Source organism: Nothobranchius furzeri, chromosome 5, assembly GCF_043380555.1.
Source record: "Nothobranchius furzeri strain GRZ-AD chromosome 5, NfurGRZ-RIMD1, whole genome shotgun sequence".
In the NCBI taxonomy this organism is placed as follows: Eukaryota; Metazoa; Chordata; class Actinopteri; order Cyprinodontiformes; family Nothobranchiidae; genus Nothobranchius; species Nothobranchius furzeri.
Genome location: NC_091745.1, coordinates 32,407,798 through 32,427,377, shown reverse-complemented (window position 1 = coordinate 32,427,377; position 19,580 = coordinate 32,407,798). Strand labels below are relative to the sequence as shown.

Genomic DNA, 19,580 nt, shown 5'->3' with positions numbered 1-19,580 from the left:
TGGAACGGATCAGCAAAACGGACCCGTATCGGAGTCCACTTGCTCTCCGGAAAAGATCCGGAACGGATCATGATCCCGGATCCGGATCACATGCGGTGAGGAGTCTGTCCGGATCAACTCCTTTGGCACATCATCCGATCCGGGTCCGTTTTGGACCCGTGCATAAAACTCACCGTCCAGTCAGGATCCGTTTTGGACCCGGGCATCACCAGATTCGCCTTTGTGTGCGCTTTCATAAAGAAAATAATCCAGCCTGTTTTTTTTTTTTAATAATTGGAATTTCTTAATGTTTAATTAGTAAATGAAAACATGCAGTAGCTGAGAGGTCTTTACAGAAAATAAGAGCTTTGGAGTAAATGATTTAAAATTATCTGTCACACCACACTTATCATTTATGTTAAAGGAAATACACACCCAAACCATAAAAGTATTTTGATAAATTTTTATTTGTAGTAATACAAACTGTATAAAAAAACTGTTACATGTGCAAGCAAAGTATAACAATAGTAACACAAACAGTATTAAGAAATTGTGTTACCAGACTGTAATTTTTGTTAAAAAGATGAATGCTGGGTTGAACTTCTTGTGTACCACTACGTCGCCTTGAGCTGTCTCGATCTGCTGCCAAGTTAAACCAGCGGATAGCATGTTTACAAATGTCGTGGTCAGTGGAAGCGCAGGAGATGGAATTTTTTCTCACAGAATCTGCAATCACAAAAGCAGATTTAAATGTTAATCATCATCCACCACCACAATTTTCTATTGCAACAGGACAATCTCCACTAATATCATCTTTCTGTAAGCAGAAAATAATTTGTCAACTAAAGCTCTCAATACTATTTCTTCTTTTATTAAACCAGCTTTAGAAGTAGCTCTACAAGTTTATATTGACGCTGTGTAGCGTTCATAAGAAGTGAAACGCTGGAAACAATACCTCAGTGTGTGAATAGCAAAGGTATGAACTGGCTAGTAGCAAGAGCTGTCGTAGTGGAGCACATATTGTTGACCCAGAAAAATGTGTGAACATTTTAAAATGGGTACTTACGCAGGAGCAGTGTTTTTGATGCCATCTGGTTGAAAGACGTTCCCATTGACACCTTTCCAGTTAATCTGCTTTCCAACATCATCATGGAAAATGTGTGCCAGGATGTTCCACGTTATACATTTTGTGTCATGGCCCCCAATAGCTGCCAGCGAGGAAATCTAAAATGGAACAAACAAAAAATAATGAAATCATACATTAAAATAAAAAAACACTATAAGCCCAGGGTGGATAACCCCAGTCGTCAGGTGACATCAACCGACCCTTTCACAGAGCATAGATTGCATACAGTGCAAACAAACAAAACTCACCAACTTCTGCTTCAGCTGGGAATGTGCAGCATCTTTGAGCCAGTTCTCAAAAGTGTTCACTTCCTCCACTGAAGTTAATGGCAACTGGACCGGAATCTGCACCTCCATTTCCTGGGGAGTTGCATCCAGCTTGCTGGTTAAATAATTAACCTTGGCTTCTAGTTGCTCCATCTGTTTTTTTAGATGCTCCAGCAAGTCCAAAATCTGGGCTTCTGTGGCTGTTGGGAAGAATAATAGAAAATATACATCCATCAATTTTATCAGATTGGAAAACATTATGTAGCAGATAAACTTTATATTTTATATCATAATTTTTTTTAAAGTAATTCAAACCAAAAAAAAAAAAACTCACCAGAGCAGGGAAGGGTGCCCGAGTCAAACCTTCTCCCTCGCCAGGCAGGTGTGTGCACCTGGCTTGCAGAGAAGGTTTGTTGTTGGCATGGTGGTGGTTCGACAGCAGGAGATGGTGGTGGCGGGATAGCAGGAGCTGGTGGCTGTATAGATGTTTTGGATTGGCTTCTGGATTTCTTTCTTGGATGTTCGTCTTCACTATCATCAGAATCCCCCAAGAAATGACTATATATTGGCCAGGGAAATAACACTCAGTTGTCATGGTACTATCATTTCCATAATCATTAAGTAGTTCTTTAAGTCAGTTTTTTATACTAGGTATTGTCTTCTCGGACATAGAAACTTGGATAAATGTTCCATACACAACATTTGCATGCATGCTTCATTTAAAATTCACAGGAAAATACAGAAAGATGCTTACATCGCCTTTGGCTTCCTCTTGGGTCGCACGTCCTCTTCCTCCTCCTCTGTCTGCAGGTCGGAAGTGTGGCATGACAGCGACTTATTTAGTTGTTGTCTTGCCTCGAAGTACTGATCTAAAATTTGGCAAAACAAATTTTTCAGATAATTGAAAGATTGAAGTCATAATTACTATATAAAAATATATATATAATAAGTAGCTTACCACTTGATTTAAGAATTCGGACATCATATGTTTCCCAGTCAGGTCCCGGCTCCTCTGCGTTTTTTACTGCCCGGTTCACCCTTGCACCACACAGTGGTTTGATTCTACTCCAACTGGTCATCTCAGAACAAAGAGCAGACAAACAGGCGCCAAAATTAACATTTTCACTCACAACCCCCAACGTCGATCCTGTTTACTTGTGTGTGTGTGTGTGTGTGTGTGTGTGTGTGTGTGTGTGTGTGTGTGTGTGTGTGTGTGTGTGTGTGTGTGTGTGTGTGTGTGTGTGTGTGTGTGTGTGTGTGTGAAACCTTCCAGCGCCCCACCCCATATCTTATCCTTAAGGCCACCTAAAATATCCTTGATAAAATGATTAATTTGTTTTAGAGCCCTTTATGTGGAATATTGGAGAAAATTGTACACTCGTTAACACGTAGCTAGTGATGTGGAATTGCCATTCACCCCCTAGCTCTAAAGGTTTATCTTAGCACTTTGTTTACTTCGAATAAGATTGATTTTTGTGCGCTTTATAAGGCCTTTATGCTTTCAGCTTTGCATACACAATCGTTAATCGCCTGGAAACCCAAACAAAAGCAAAAGTTCCCGATACAGTACTGCAACTATGGTTAGCATGTTGCTGTAGTTAGCATCTGCATCTCTCAGAGTGCTCAGTTAAACAGAGGTTACGTTTTAAAAGTGTAAATACACTTTGTCTATCGGAAAAAGAAAACTTGTTACCCTCAAAAACATGTAACTTACCGAAAAAGATTTGTAAACCCAACGTCGTTGCTTCGTCCTTTGTTATCCACAACTTGCTTTCTCACGTGTTACCTGATCTGAATTCCTTCTCTTTATTGCGGTCGGCAAAATATGCGCGCGCAACTGGGTCACCTCCCACCGCATCGATCTGCATCCGCAAACGCGCTGCCTCCTGAGAACAGCATCCAGTCAGGCTCCATGTCGGAATCATAGAACGGATGTGACTGAACGCGGATGTCCCGGTCTGGATCCGGATCCAGACAGGAGTCATAAAGCGGATGTGACTGAAACGCGGATGTACCGGTCTGGATCTGGATCCAGACAGGAGTCAGCTGCTGTCTGGGTAGATAGGGGGGAGCACCACCCTGGAAGAAATTGTAAACAATGACGAGGATTTTGAATTGTGAGCGAAAGCAAAGCGGAAGCCAGTGCAGGGAGGCGAGAACCGGACTGATGTGGTCCCGTTTCCTGGTCCATGTCAGGAACCTGGCAGCGCTGTTCTGCACAACCTGTAGGCGACGCAGTGATGACTGACACAACCCTGCATATAGAGAGTTGCAGTAGTCAAGCCTAGAAATAACAAAAGCATGCAGTTCCCGCTCCAGGTGGGCTCTCGACAGCATGGGCTTGATTTTTGCAAGGCGTCTCTGGTGAAAGAAACTGGACCGGATCACAGAATTGATGTGAGAATCAAATTTAAGTCCAGCATCAAGTTTCACCCCCAAACTGGTAACAACTGGTTTTGAGTAGGGAGAAAGAGGGCCAAAATCAACATAATGATCCACATTCCTGCTGTTGGGGTGAAAAACAATGAGCTCTGTCGTTCCCTCATTCAGATGTAGAACGTTGGCCATTAGCCAAGACTTCACCTCGTTAATACAGGACACAAAGGACTGGATAGAGTGACCTTTCTCCTGACACAATGGAGAGTAAATCTGGCAATCGTCAGCATAGAGATGGAATGATAGGCCATGTTTACGAAAGATTGACCCCAGAGGTAGCAGATAAATGGCAAACAAAAGAGGACCAAGGACCAATCCCTGTGGGACCCCCCAGGGGAGCCCCTCCCAAGATGACAAAACATCACCCAGTTTAACGCAGAATGTCCTGTTGTGGAGATACGATCTAAACCAATCTAGAGCAGACCCTTTGATCCCAACCCATCGTTCCAAGCGATCCAGTAGAATCGCGTGGTCAACTGTGTCAAAGGCTGCTGTCAGGTCTAACAACAGAAGCACCACAGATGTACCCTGATCTAGTGATAGATAGATGTCATTTAGGACCCTCAGTAGAGCCGACTCTGTGCTATGGCCAGACCTGAACCCTGATTGGAAAACCTCAAACAGATCAGAGTCAGCTAAATGTGAGACCAGCTGCTGATAAACGACTTTCTCAAGCAGTTTTGATGTAAAGGGCAGGGTAGAGATAGGCCTGTAATTTTCTATCACAGAGACATCAGCACCAGGTTTCTTCAGGTTCGGCCGAATAACTGCTGCTTTCAAAGCAGCTGGGACCACACCTGTGCTGAGGCTCCCATTGATAATCTGATCAAGTGAAGGGCCAAGGCACGGAAAGGCAGCCTTCCAGAGGTGAGGCGGCAGAACATCAAGTGGAGAGCCAGATGGCTTCTGCCTCGCAACAAGCTTACTCAGCTCAGAGTATGAAACAGTATTGAGGGAGCTCAGGGTGGGTGGTGATGGAGGAACTGGAACAGTGTCAATAAAGTTACCAGAAATAGCTGCTCTAATGCCTGACACTTTATCAACAAAGAATCTGTGAAAAGCTTCAGAGTTTCCAGCAGCTGTAGGAGACATGGAGCTAGGCTCCTGATACATCAGAACAGAGTTTAGTGTTTTGTAGAGAATCCTGGGTTTCTTGGAGTTTGTTTCGATGATGTCTGCAAAATAGGCCGTTCTGGCATCCCTCACAGCATCCTGATAAGCAACCAGAGATGCTCTGAACAACTCACGCGAGACCTGTAGGCCATCCTTTTTCCACTTTCTCTCAGAGGCACGCCCGCCTACAAGCCCGTGTGACATCAGAGAGCCAGGGCTCCCTCCTAGGTCTAGACTTGCAAAGCTTGAGAGGGGCAACCACATCCAGGACATGATTACAAAGTAAATCAAAGTGTTGTGAATAGTGTTCAGTGTTAGATGGATCTGGGTTAAAGGTCTCTAGCCTTACAGACATACAGTCCACACACTTTGAAATAGTTTCTGCATCCAGGGCTCTGAACCTAGTAGCTGGAGCTTCACACACAGGGACAGGACATGGCAACGTAACATCACAGAGTATAGGAGAGTGGTCAGAGAACACAGGAGGCAAAGTCACACGGTTCATGACAGGGAGACCAAAAGAGAGAACAGGTCCAGGGTGTGACCCCTGGCATGAGTTGGGGACGATACCCATTGAGTCAAATTGAATGAATCTAGCAAATTCAAAAAGCCTTTAGCAAGCACATTGTCAGAACAGCAGATATGGATGTTAAAATCACCAAAAAATAGGAAGGACATAGTCATATTTTAGGATGCAGTCTGCCACAAGATCACTGAAATCATTAAGGAAGATAGAGTCAGTCTATGGAGGGCGATAAATCAGCACGACGAGCAGGCGGGGGGAGATGCACAGTTCAAATAAGCACAGTTCAAAGGAAGAAGATGACATGGTGGGTGTAAGCTGTTTACAAGGAAAGCTGGATTTGAAGACAGCAACCAGCCCTCCACCTCTGCCCAATGATCTGGGGATATTAAAGCAGGAGCAGCCAGGTGGTACCAGCTCCAGCAGGGTGCTCGAGTCACCAAACGGGATCCATGACTCACAGATGCAGAGAAAACCCAAGTCATGCTGAATAAAAAAGTCACAAAGAATAAAAGTTTTGTTCAGCACAGACCTGGCATTGACTAGACCAAACCGGGTCTGCGGCGGGGCTGCGGCACCAAGATCGCTCACGGGCCCAATCCCCTCTAACTCTGTGCCTGTAACCGAGCGCAGATCCTCCCAGCAAACCCCAGTCTGGCGAGGTCTTCGAGCCGATTGGCCATGGCGCGGTGCCAGTTCACTCTCAGGGCCGGCCAAGTTCCCTAGGCAGGGCGCAGAGTAATCCGAAAGACATCTCGGAACCACCGGGTCAGAAGCTGTGCCGAATCGGACCAGCCGCTTCTTCAGGGATCCAGCCCGACGTCTCACGCGCTGGCTACCTCTTTCCCTGTCTTCTCCGATGCTTCCTTCTCGAGCTGGGGCGGACAGAGGGCCGACACATCACGGCTTGGGGGGAGAGAGCACATGGGCAGTCCAACCAGCAGCGCCATCCGTGAGGTTCCCAGCTCGAGCAACCCGCTACATCAACGGGAGGACGAATCCTCAGCAGCGCAGCTCGATCGTATGTCACCAGGGAATCCACACCATTCAAAAAAGTCATCAGAGACAACAAAAATGCATAAAAGCCAATAAAACGCCAATAAAAGCCAGTAAAAAGCAAGGTACCACTGCATAAAGAGGACGAGCAGCTCGCAGCGTGCACCCGCGCGAGCGCCATCTCACTCTGATCCAACATTTGCGGCGCTCCGGATCTTGGGCAGTCCTGTAGATGGCTCATTCCTTATGTCGTCCGCGTCTGTTCTGCATCCTGGGGCACAACAGGGATCTACCATATTTCCCGTTTGATTGAGTTTTCTGACAATAACAAATAGTCCAGCTGCAGGCTTCTGCCTGCCAAAATGGCGCCGTTTTGATTTGAACTGTTGCATGCCGGGAGAAGTGACGTCAACTCCCGGAGCTCTATGGGCTCACCACTTGTGAGAGGGGCCAGATGGGTTTTGTGCAATGTGTGATGGGTGGTAGCCGAAGGCAGGGACCTTGGCAGTCTGATCCTCAGCTACAGAAGCTGGCTCTCGGTACGTGAAATGTTACTTCCCTGGTGAGGAAAGAGACTCAGTTGGTGTGTGAGGTTGAGAAGTTTCAACTAGAAATAGTCAAACTCACCTCGACGCTCAGGAACCAGTTTTCTTGCTAGGGGTTAGACACTCTACCACTCCGCAGTTGCCCCCCCCCACTGAGAGGCGCCGAGCAGAGGTTACAGCTGTTACAGTATGTTACAGCTGTTGCTGTTTTGTCCCAGAAAGCTGACTCCGCAGAGGACAATCAGTGCATTGCCTCCTCCTCCTCCTACCTGCACAGCTGCACACACTTGGGCTGATCACCTCCTGAGTAGCATAAAAGGCAGAGCTGCCAGGAGGAAGAAGAGAGAGACTGGATCTGTGCCAGTTCTCTCATGTACTCCATTTATTGGTGTTTTAATGGCTTTTAAATGGGTTTTAGTTCTTTAAGCTTAGTGAAGCTTAAGAGCTTTTAGAGGTTTTTAACAGACGAGGGACCAGAGTGCTGGTTTCCTCTTGGCTCCCAAACTTGTGTGTAAGTCAGTGGACTTTGATTGTGAATGTTTGGGAGCATTCGGATGTCTGTTTTAAACGTAAACCCTTGTCCATTTTAACACTGTGTTTTAAGTACTTTTAGATTTGGAGCTTTTTATCATTTTAAAATCATTTTAATAAAATCAACGTTTACAATTTCCACACCTGAAACACATGCCTCTGTGTTACTCCCCGTCCTTCTCCTTATCCACCAATAGAGGGCGTAACACAATCTCTCTTCCTCCTGGCAGCTCAGCCTTTTATGCTACTCAGAAGGTGATCAGCAACAGCTGTAACAGTGTACTACTCGCCCCCATCTTGGTGCCTGTACATTGAGGTTTACCTCAGTGAACAAGAGGGTAGCCTCTTTCCATCTACTTGCGGGGGGACTGGTGTTGACTTTTTTCTGTGCTTATGCACCAAACTGCAGCTCAGGCCTAGTCCACATGTAGGCGGTTTTTTTTAAAAATGAATATCCGCCCCTCCAAAAACTTGCATCCACACCACCTCATTTAAAAAAAACTCTGTCCACACTTACCCGGATAAATACGTTGTTAAGGACATGCCAGACCTGTAGGCGGCACTTCCCCCGAATTGTATCCAGTCAGCGTAACTTTTCGTCTTCCGCAAGGAGCAGTAATTCTGCTTGCAAAAACAAACAAGCAAAAAGCGCTTGGACAATTGATAAAGCGAGCGCAGCTCTGAGGGCATCCATGCTGTCGGCTAGTGTAAACACAGGTCGCACGCGTGATGTCAGCATTTTTTGTCGCGGAAAGTGACGTTGCGGACCTTAAAACTCCTAAAAACGGAGAAAACGCAGATCTTCACTTTGGCCGGAGTTTTTAAAAAGATCCGTTTTCGTGTGAAAAAACTCCGTTTTCGTGTGGATGACAGGCCAAAACGTAGAAAAATATCTACGTTTTGGCAGATCCCCGGCTACGTGTGGACAGGGCCTCAGACTATCCACCTTATTTGAAGCTCTCCTTCCGGTCACTCCCTCGTTCTGCTGGGGGACTTTAACTCTCACGTGGGCAATGACAGTGAGACCTGGAGAGGGGTGGTGGGGAGGAATGGCCCCCGTTATTCTGAAACTGAGCGGTGTTTTGTTATTGGACTTCTTTGCTCGTCATGGATTGTCCGTAATGAACACCATGCTCAGACATAAAGGTGTCCCTATGTGCTCTTGGCACCAGGATACCTTAGGTCACAGCTTGATTGACTTTGATGTCATCTCATCTAAACTGCGGCTGCATGTCTTGGACACTCGGGTGAAGAGAGCGGCAGAGCTGTCAACTAACCACTACCTGGTGGTGAGCAGGCTTCGGAAGTGGAGGAAGATGCTGGTCAGATCTGGCAGGCCTAAATGTATTGTGGGGGTCTGCTGGGAACGTCTGGCTGAGTCTCCTGTCAGAAGAAGTTTCATTTCTCACCTCTGACAGAACTTCCAAAATGTTCTGGGGAAGGTGGGGGACTTTAAGTCAGAGTGGGCCATGTTCCGTGCTTCAATTGTCAAGGCAGCTGACCGACAAAAATTTATCGTTATCAAAATTTCTGACTCTTATCAAGATCATTTTTCCCATGTCAATATATTTGATAATAAAATATGAAAAGATGTGTGTAGGTTGGCAACGTTCATGTCCCTTTAACCGGCTGTACCACCTTGAGTCTTGTAAAAATGTGACTCAACATGATATATGTGACAGCCCCATCTAGTGGACAACTTTTGTTTCTGTGCATACCTCTAGTTATCGCCCATTTATTGTTATCAGGGTTAAATCCTCGATATATCTTGATATTGATTTTAGGCCATATCGCCCAGCCTTTGTGTGACATCATCGGTAGGTACAGATCTCTTGTCCTCTTTTTTGGAAATGGAAAAATGGTCAACAATACAGAGATCACCCTTCCAATAGCAGCTAGCTTAAGGGCTAAGACTAGATGAAATAGAACTCAACCCAAACTAAAAGGAGTCATTTCCATCTGAATGTGGCAGCAACGGGACACAGCAGCAAAGCGGTAAGCTTCATATCACTCTAAAATGTCGGTGTCGGTACAGGAAATGCTCGGGTGCAGGATCGGCTTGGGGTCCTTCGACTGCCGATGACGTCAAAGTAGTTGATTGGCTGAACATGAAGCTTACGGAAGTGACGTTATCACGTTATGATTTTTGATTGGTCAGAACAAATTTGCAGTCGTAGTCTTAGCGGTTGTAGTCCTGTAGTCCAAAAATCAACACTTTTTGGAGAAAACATGTTTGAATTTCTAAAGGAAATGTAAAATACAAGCAAATGATAAACAGTGACCCTCAAAAGCTCTTGATGTTGATGAAATGATGCAAAATAAAATATAATAACTTTACTGAAAGACACCAAGGAATATTTTGAATCAGAGAATGTATTTAGATAACAACCAAGGAAATATACAGACGAACTCCACATTAATACAAACAGATATGGCTTCACATATAAGAACTGTTTGTTTGTCAGTCCGATGTTGGTTTTATGCAGTTTCACATTCTTTACAAAACAAAGACAATATGGTGTTTTATTAACAAATTACAATTATAAAGAAAACATTTAGGTGTTAACAAACAATTTATTAACAAAACTGCTGATGTCTTTCCAAAACATGTGTGTGAAAGCCGAGTAGATTTTCAGTCATGTGACGTCATCGGCAGTCGAAGGACCCCGAGCCGATCCTGCACCTGAGCCGATCCTGTACCAACATCGGCAAACTTTTCTTTAGATTTACAGGCATTAGCAGCATTATGTTTATGTTTATATTTATGTTCATGTATTTAGCAGACACTTTTGTCCAAAGCGACTTACAAGTGTCCAGACCAGGAAGCAGAGTCGTAGTTTAACCCACCCCTCTGCAGCTTCTGTACTGTTACCCACCCACTACCCCACAGAGACAGTGTCCTGCCCACGGCCAAAACCACACAGATTACATATCAGGCTTAATAAAGCAAATCATGGAAATCTCATAAATATTAGAACAAATTCAACTGAGCAGAAAACTAGAAAAATAAAATGTGGGTTGTTGAACATTAGATCCATTTTTTCTAAGACTTTGTTAGTTAATGAGTTGATTTGTGATAATCAGATCTCTTTGCTCTCTCTCACAGAATCCTGGCTGCAGCAAGAGGACTATGTTAGCTTAAACGAGTCGACTCCTTCAAATTATTTAAATCATCATATTGCTCGAAGTACAGGGCGAGGAGGAGGAGTGGCAACCATTTTTCATTCGGACTTATTAATCAGTCCCTTACAGATTAATAGTTACAGTTCGTTTGAACATCTTATTCTTAGTTTTCCTAATCCAGATTGCAAAACTGTAAAACCACTCTTGTTTGTAGTTTTATATCGTCCACCAGGCCCTTACTCTGAGTTTTTGGATCAGATCTCTGATTTTTTATCTGATTTGGTGCTAAATACTGATAAGGTCATTGTAGTGGGGGATTTCAACATTCATGTGGACATCGAAAATGATTGCCTCAATGTAGCCTTTAGTAATATCTTAGACTCAATTGGTTTTACTCAAAGAATACATAGCTCCACCCACTCCTGCCATCATACATTGGACCTTGTTCTGACTTATGGCATTGAGTGTGAGGAAATAACAATCTTTCCACATAATCCAGTCCTCTCGGACCACTTTCTGATAACCTTTGAGTTTTTTATAACTGAGTTCTCGAGACATGAAAGTAAATTTCATTATAGTCGGTCTCTATCTGACAACGCAGTTGCGTCTTTTAAATCAACTGTTCCATCTTTACTGTCCTCAGCATCTCAGAGGCATGTAGCAGAGGGCAATATTTTCAGTTCTAGCCCCTCACAAATTGATGCCTTAGTTCATCATGTTAATTCCTCTTTACGTGTGGCATTAGATGATGTTGCCCCTTTAAAAAAGAAGGTAATTAGGGACAGGAAGTTGGCTCCCTGGTTTAACTCTCATCTACGAGCCTTAAAACAAAACTCTAGGAAATTGGAGAGAACATGGCGCTCTACGCACCATGAGGAGGCCTACCTGTCCTGGAAAAATAGTCTTGTGCTTTATAAAAATAAGCTTCAACAAACTAGAACTGCTTATTTTTCAGCATTAATTGAGGAGAATAAGCATAATCCTAAATTTCTTTTCAGTACAGTTGCTAAACTTACACAGAATCATAGCTCTGAGCCATCTATTCCCTTAGCCCTCAGCAGCAATGACTTCATGGGATTTTTTACAAGTAAAATTAATTCTATTAGAAACAAAATCTTTAGCATCCTCCCTAATGCGATTTCTTCTTCCTCAGTAAGTGAGGCAGCTTCAGAGGTGACTCTAGAACCTCATCTGTGCTTGAACCGTTTTGATCCAGTTGAGCTTTCGGAGTTATCAAAAATATTAGCTTCATCTAATCCTTCAACTTGCATTTTGGATCCAATCCCAACCAAATTATTTAAAGATGCAATTCCTTTGGTTACTGCCCCCATTCTAGATATAATCAATCTATCCTTAGTAAATGGGTATGTACCACAAGATTTTAAGGTGGCTGTAATCAAACCTTCACTTAAGAAGCCTTCTCTGGATCCAGATGACCCAATGAATTATAGACCAATATCTAACCTTCCATTTTTATCCAAAGTCCTGGAGAAAATAGTGGCCATCCAAGTATGTCAGCATTTAAACACTAATGCTCTGTTTGAGGAATTTCATTCTGGTTTTAGAGAGTATCACAGTACTGAAACTGCATTAGTGAGAGTTACAAATGATATTCTCATGGCCTCAGATAAGAATCTTGTGTCTGTTCTAGTCTTGTTAGATCTCAGTGCTGCCTTTGACACAGTTGATCACAATGTTCTTTTAGAAAGACTTGAACATGTTGTAGGGATCAAAGGAACAGCGTTAGGCTGGTTTAAATCCTACCTGTCTGACAGATTTCATTTTCTAAATGTACATGACAAATCGTCTTCATACTCCAGGGTTACTTGCGGAGTACCACAGGGTTCAGTGCTTGGACCAATTCTTTTTACTATATATATGCTCCCAATTGGTAAAATCATTAGACAGCATGGGATAAACTTCCACTGTTATGCTGACGATACCCAGTTATATTTATCCATTAACCCTGATGAACCTAATCGATTGGGTAGATTACAGGCTTGTCTTGAGGACATAAAAAATTGGATGACTCTTAACTTCTTGCTTTTAAATCAAGACAAGACGGAAGTTCTCATCTTTGGACCAGAAATCCAGAAAAGGAAATTGCTTAGCCAATCGCCTGACCTTAATGGCATTACATTAATCTCCAAGAACAAAGTAAGGAACCTTGGTGTTATCTTTGACCAGGACATGTCATTCAAATCCCAGGTTTCACAAGTTTGTCGGATTTCCTTTTTCCACCTTCGGAATATTGCTAAGATTAGAAGCATACTTTCCAGGAGAGATGCTGAAAAACTAGTTCATGCATTTATTACATCAAGACTGGAGTACTGTAATTCATTACTCTCAGGAAGTCCACAGAATGTAGTTAAAAGTCTTCAGCTTGTCCAAAATGCTGCAGCTAGAGTTCTGATGAGAATTAAAAAGAGAGATCATATCTCTCCTGTCTTAGCTTCCCTACATTGGCTACCTGTTAAATTCAGAATAGATTTTAAGATCCTTCTTCTCACATATAAAGCTCTTAATAATCAAGGTCCATCATACATCAGTAATCTGATTGTTCCATATGTTCCTAACCGAGCACTTCGCTCTCAGACTGCAGGTCTACTGGTGGTTCCAAGAATATCTAAACTTAGGATGGGAGGCAGATCTTTTAGTTATCAGGCTCCTCTCCTGTGGAACCAGCTCCCAGCTTTAGTCCGTGAGGCAGACACTTTGTCTACTTTTAAGAATAGGCTTAAAACATTTTTATTTGATAGGGCCTATAGTTAAAATCTGATGTTAGCCTAAATCTGGACAAGTGGGGGAGTAGAGGGAGGTGGAGTGTACAGTCGGTAAAGACGGCTCTCCATTGCCCTGCCTCCAACATGCCTACATCTAAATAGGATAGATTATCCAGAGTTATCTCTGTAGTTATGCTGCTATAGGCTTAGACTGCTGGAGGACACACTGACCACTTTTCACACTCTACTGCTTTATTCTACAGTCTGCTCTTTAACTGTACTATTTTGTGCAATTTCAGCTGTTAACTTTATTTTATCTGTAAGTGTTTTTCTCCCCAGAAGAATCTACAATGACGTTCTGCTGAGCTGTGGTGGCCTCATGGAGGGGGCCATCGACTAGCACACTGCTGCTAACCACTAATACATTCTCTCTCTCCTGATAATAACTTTTTGTTTTCATTGACTTTTGATGTGCTAATACTAGTTTATCCATTTAATTATAGATCCACTAGGATAAATACAATAAAGTTTATCTTTCACCAAATACAATATTTACTAAGACATCACAATATAACTATAGACACATTACTTGTCTGTGTGTGTGTGTGTGTGTGTGTGTGTGTGTGTGTGTGTGTGTGTGTGTGTGTGTGTGTGTGTGTGTGTGTCTGTGTGTCTGTGTGTGTGTCTGTGTGTGTGTCTGTGTCTTTGTCTGCCTGCTCTGTCTTCTCGATCCCCAGTGAGTCATGGAGGATGGCTGCTTATACTGAGCCAGGATTCTCTGGAGGTTTCTTCCTGTTAAAAGGGAGTTTTCCTCTCCACTGTCGCTGCATGCTTGCTTAGTATGAGAATTGCTGTATAGTCACTGACACTATTCAGTGACTTGATGCAATTTGCTGGGTTCCTTATATAGGAAACATTATTTCTGATTGGCTTAATGAACTGTGAATTGGAATGTTTATTATGTGAAGTGCCTTGAGACGACTCTTGTCGTGATTTGGCGCTATATAAATAAACTTGAATTGAATTGAATTGAATAATCGGCATATTGCCCTTGAGGCTAACAACAATAACAGCAACAACATTGACATATGTCATGGAGAGTAGGGAACAAAGAGTGGATGGGTGCAGGCAAGGTGCTAGTTAAGAAGATGCTCTCTGAAGAGCAGGGTCTTCAGGAGTTTCTTGAAAATTGAAAAGGAAGCCACAGTTCTGGTAGTGCTTGGAAGGTCATTCCACATTTGTGGAATGATGCATGAGAAAAGTCTGGATTGCCCTGAGCGTGGTGTAGGCACTGCTAGCCGACGATCCTGTGATGACCGGAGCGGCCGGGCCGAGACGTAAGCCTTTGCAAGAGGATTCAGGTAGATGGGAGCCGTACCATCTCGGACTTTGTATGCTAGTGTTAGCAATGTGAATTTGATGCGTGCTGCTAGCGGTAGCCAGTGGAGCTCAATGAACAGAGGGGTGACGTGTGCTCTTTTTGGCTGATTGAAGACCAGACGCGCCGCTGGACCATTTGAAGAGGTCTCACAGTACTGCCTGGAAGACCAGTTAGAAGGGCATTGCAGTAATCAAGGTGGGAGATGACAGTAGATCGCAACAGAAGCTGGGTGGCATGTTGTGTTAGGTATGGTCTGATCTTTTGTATGTTATACAGCGCAAAGCGGCATGAACGGGCAACAGAGGCAACATGATCTTTAAAGGTCAGGTGTTCATCAATCACAACACGCAGATTTCGAACTTCCTTTGAAGGAGCCAGAGATAGGAAGTCATTTTGGAATGAGATATTGTGCTGTATGGATGGTTTTGCTGGGATGACAAGTAGTTCCGTTTTAGAGAGGTTGAGTTGGAGATGGTGGGATTTCATCCATTTTGATATGTCAGAGAGACAGTTTGATATTCGTGCAGAGACAGTGTGGTCGTCCGGTGGAAATGACAGATAGAGCTGGGTGTCGTCTGCATAGCAGTGGTAGGAGAAGCCATGTGATCGAATGATCTCACCCAGTGAGGTGGTGTATATGGCAAAGAGAAGAGGTCCCAGTACAGAGCCCTGGGGGACTCCTGTGGCAAGATGGTGCACGGTAGAGGATTGTCCAAGCCAAGATACACTGAATGATCGTCCTGTGAGGTATGATTCAAACCAGGCATGTGCTTTCTCTGTGATGCCCATGCTAGAGAGTGTGGACAAAAGGAAGCCATGGTTGACAGTGTCAAATGCTGCCGATAAGTCGAGCAGGATAAGCACTGAGGATTTGCCTGTCGCTCTAGCTTCTTTTAAGGATTCAGTCACTGCTAACAGAGCAGTTTCAGTGGAATGGCCCTTTTTGAACCCAGATTGATAAGGGTCAAGCAGACAGTTTTGTGAGAGGTATTCTGTGATCTGCTTGAAAGCCACTCTTTCAATGATTTTGGACAGAAAAGGGAGGAGAGAGATAGGTCGGTAGTTCTCCACATGATTTGGAGGAAGAGATGTTTTTTTTAGCAGCGGTTTAGCCTGAGCATGCTTGAGAGAGGTGGGAAATGTACCGGATGTCAGTGAAGCGTTGATCACATGTGTGACTGCTGAGGCTACTGTAGAAGCAATAGCTTGGAGCAGCTTAGTCGGAATGGGGTCAAGTGGGCATGTAGTAGGGCGGCTGCACGTGAGAAGCTTGGACACACAGTTCTCAGTGAGAGGGGAAAAAGAGGAAAGTGAAGCAGTAGGGCCTGAGATGGTTGGGCTAGAAGGAGATTGTGGTAGTGAATGTTCAGGAGTGGCCAGCTGAGTAAACTGTTTGCTTATAGCTGCCGCTTTGTCAGTGAAGAATGAGGCAAAGGTGTCAGCTGATAGATTGTTGGTAGGAGGTGGAGATGGAGGGGCGAGCAGAGTTTTGAATGTTGAAAATAGTTTCTGAGAGTCAGTAGAGCTGAGAATTTTGTCAGTGTAGAAAGCTTTCTTTGCATCAGTGATGCTGGCAGAGAATGAGGACAGTAAATCAAGAAATTTCAATAGATCACCAGGATCTTTTGTTTTGCGCCATTTCCGTTCCGCAGCTCTAAGATTGGTGCGTAGAGACTGGAAGGTATCATTCAGCCAAGGGTGCGACTGAGAGGATCTAGCAGGTCTAGTGGCTAAAGGGCACAAGTTATTAAGACAAGAGCAGAGTGTGGAGCAGAGTGACTCGGTGGCTTCATTCACTTCATAAGCAGAGAACGTGTTGGGAGATGGAAGAGTGGAGGCAACAAGAGAGGAGAAGTAGTTGGGTGCCAGACTGCGGAGGTTAAGGCAGAATGAGACTATTGGGGAGGAAGCAGGGGACCTCCCTTGTAGAGTCGTGCTGAAATGGATGAAGTAATGATCCGAAAGATGCAGCGGTGTGACAGAGATTGTGTCTATGGCACAGTTTCTGGTGAAAATGAGGTCAAGTGCTTTTCCAGCTTTGTGAGTTGGAGGGCTTTGTACTAGTTTTAAATCAAATGATGACATTAGTGATAGGAAGCCTGATGAGCTGGGATTGTCCAGGTGAATATTCATGTCTCCAAGGACCATTGTGGGACAGTCGTGCTCAGGAATGGAGGAAAGCAGGGTGTCGAGTTCATCAAGAAAGTCTCTGAGTTGACCTGGTTGAGGATATATGACAACCAAAAAGAATTTTTTCTGTACAGTCACCTGGATGGCATGGTATTCAAAGGAGTTTTATTTAGTGATGGGTACCAACTGACTGTATATCCATTTGTTGGAAAGTAACATGCCCGTTCCACCACCTCGGCCAGATGCACGTGAAGTGTGGGAGAAAGTGTGGTTAACTGAGAGAGCAGATGGGGTAGCATTGTCACATGGTTTGATCCAGGTCTCAGTGAGAGCCAGTGCGTCGAGTGACAGGTGGTTTGCATATGCGGTAATGAAGTCAGCTTTGTTTACAGCTGATTGGCAGTTCCACAGTCCCATAGACAGGTGGATGTCTTCGGGGGGGGGGGGGGGGGGGGGGGGGGTTAGCGAGCGGAGGTTTTGAAGGTCGCAGAAGCGGTTTGCTGTGTGTGACCTTCCTCCGAAGCCAGTGATCACAGGAATAGGATAATGGCACATTTTGCTAGGTGTTGATGGAGCAGCGTCTGGGTTGAGTTTGTTTGCTCTGTGGACACGCGCAGGTAGACACGTATGTCTTTACCCCGGAGTGTCTTACACCGGAGGGGCTGAGACACAAGGGCTGACGCTTCAGTTATGCCACCAAACTTATGCTGTGCTACTAGTTGGAAACAGGTGTTCATGCAGCAGCTGATTGCAATGTTTGAGACCTAGATCACCTGATGAGTGCTTTCAGGGAGGGCAGAAACAGCTTGTTTACAGCCCCTGATTGCACTTATTGTTTTCACTTGGCCCAAACCGGAGCTACTAGACAACAGGATACCCCACAGATGAGTTTCCTTCTCTTTTCCCAATGGAAGATGGTGCAAAGCAAAAGTTTAAGAAGACAAAAACAGGCACTAACAGACACTCAAGGCCCTTCATTAGCATCCGACTCGCTAACGCTAGCACATTATGCTAGTAAAGTTAGCACTTTGGATTTGGCCGATTTTCGTGTAATTAAACGTGATCTGGAATTTCTCACCAATGCCTTTTTTTTACACCAGATGATTACCTTCCACTGATTGTAGCAGCAGAGAGCCTGTGTGTTATTCTACGTGAGTGTGATGTGATCTTAGCATCCGGTTAAGTCCCATATCAGCTAAAATGCAGCGTGACAAAGTCGTTAAAGTGCGTCAACACAGTGGATTTAATAGAGTTTTAAAGAAAATCTCTGAGTGAAGTGAGGTTAGTTTTTTGTCTCTCTGCAGATATAAAAACTAACTCTGCATCAGTCAGATGCAGCAAAGCTCACCGTCTGTATGAGCGTGAGCGTCGGAAAGCTGATAAAATCGGCTGTAAAATAATTAAAACAACAGTAAAAATGCTCCTTTGCTTTTTAGAGTCCACATCCAGAAGGCTGGAGCCGTGTTTCACTGACAGGCTGTCAGACTAACGCCCTGATGAGCTCAGCTGGGACAAACTGGTCTGATGTTTAGGTAAGTGAAGAGCTGCTTCTCCAAGGCCTTGAGATGCTAGTAAAAAATAATTTAGCCAGTGCTAATGTTACTTTTCTTCTCCTCTAAGGAACACAGAACGTTCAGATGTTGGAGCTTCACGACACCTACTGAGGAAGGAGACCCACCAGTAAAGAGACGGTCTGGACCAGACCAAAGTGAGTGATGACACACCTCAGCCACCCTCATCATTAAGAACACCTCACCCCCTGAATCACTCCGTCTGATGACAGCAGAGTGATTTATTTGATGTTTTACTTGTTTAGTCTGTTTAGAAATTATTGAATTACATTATTTTCTGTTAACAACCATCTGATCTGGATGTGTGCAGAATAACTTTCCCCAAGTTCAGCAGCAGCTGGCCTACAAAAACAGCTGCAGCATGTAGTAAGTCTGTCTGCGCTGCTCTCTAATGAGCTTCCTTTCATAAGGAATCATTTGTATAATTTTAGTGTCACTATTTTATTACATTTGTAAGAAAATATGAAGTCACTGCAGCAAAGTGAACTTGTGAACAAAGTAAACCAAAACAACACAAACGTGACTATAAACATAAAAGCTAAAGAAACAACTTTCCTAAAGCTGCTTGTAAACAAAATATGTCATTAAAGTTATCGTCTATCATTGCAGAATATGGCGATGACATCATGGAACTGGTCTCTGGAAAAGTTTTCCCTGAACCAACTCCGTTTCTAGATGAGGTAGAGAAGATCTGCATCTCACCAACTCTCTGGTCTCAGTATTCAGACAACGGAGGTCTCCCACTGTTATCCAGGACCAGTTTGAAGCCCACATACTGCCCCTCCCTCATCATCAGGAAACATCAATCCGTATCCTGAGGACAACAGAAGACGGCAGGAGGACAGGAACTCTGAGACCTAGATACCACCAGCACTGGGACCCAAAGCACCTGTGTGCACAACGCCTGTTTAACTACTAAAGCCTGTTTATTATATAGTTCTACTTATTTGCTGTGAGGTTAATACTTTGAAAATTTGTATATTAATGTAAACAATTTAAAAAACCACTGATTGTATGTTTTCATTTAGATGTAATGGTCCAAACTCAGCCTTGTAGACATTTATTGCACCCTGTAGGTAAACACACAGAACAGGCTCAGGTCCAGGATGACCCAGCATGCTCTTCTTCCATTCTGGC

The 19,580-nt window shown here is 44.0% G+C and overlaps 1 protein-coding gene and 1 long non-coding RNA gene across 2 annotated transcripts in view; both read right to left on the bottom strand.

Annotated features, from left to right (window-relative positions):
- LOC139070014 (uncharacterized) overlaps positions 1 to 19,580 on the bottom strand; it is a 162,856-nt gene that overhangs the window by 128,862 nt on the left and 14,414 nt on the right. The gene's annotated exons all lie outside the window — the stretch shown is intronic.
- On the bottom strand, positions 456 to 2,536 carry LOC129155652 (uncharacterized). The gene is made up of 6 exons (XM_054735464.2): positions 2,330 to 2,536; positions 2,126 to 2,240; positions 1,706 to 1,929; positions 1,354 to 1,571; positions 1,046 to 1,203; positions 456 to 705 (listed from the first exon to the last, which is right to left on the bottom strand). The coding sequence occupies exons 1-6, from the start codon at positions 2,448 to 2,450 to the stop codon at positions 666 to 668; spliced, it is 876 nt and encodes a 291-aa protein (XP_054591439.2). The 5' UTR covers positions 2,451 to 2,536; the 3' UTR covers positions 456 to 665.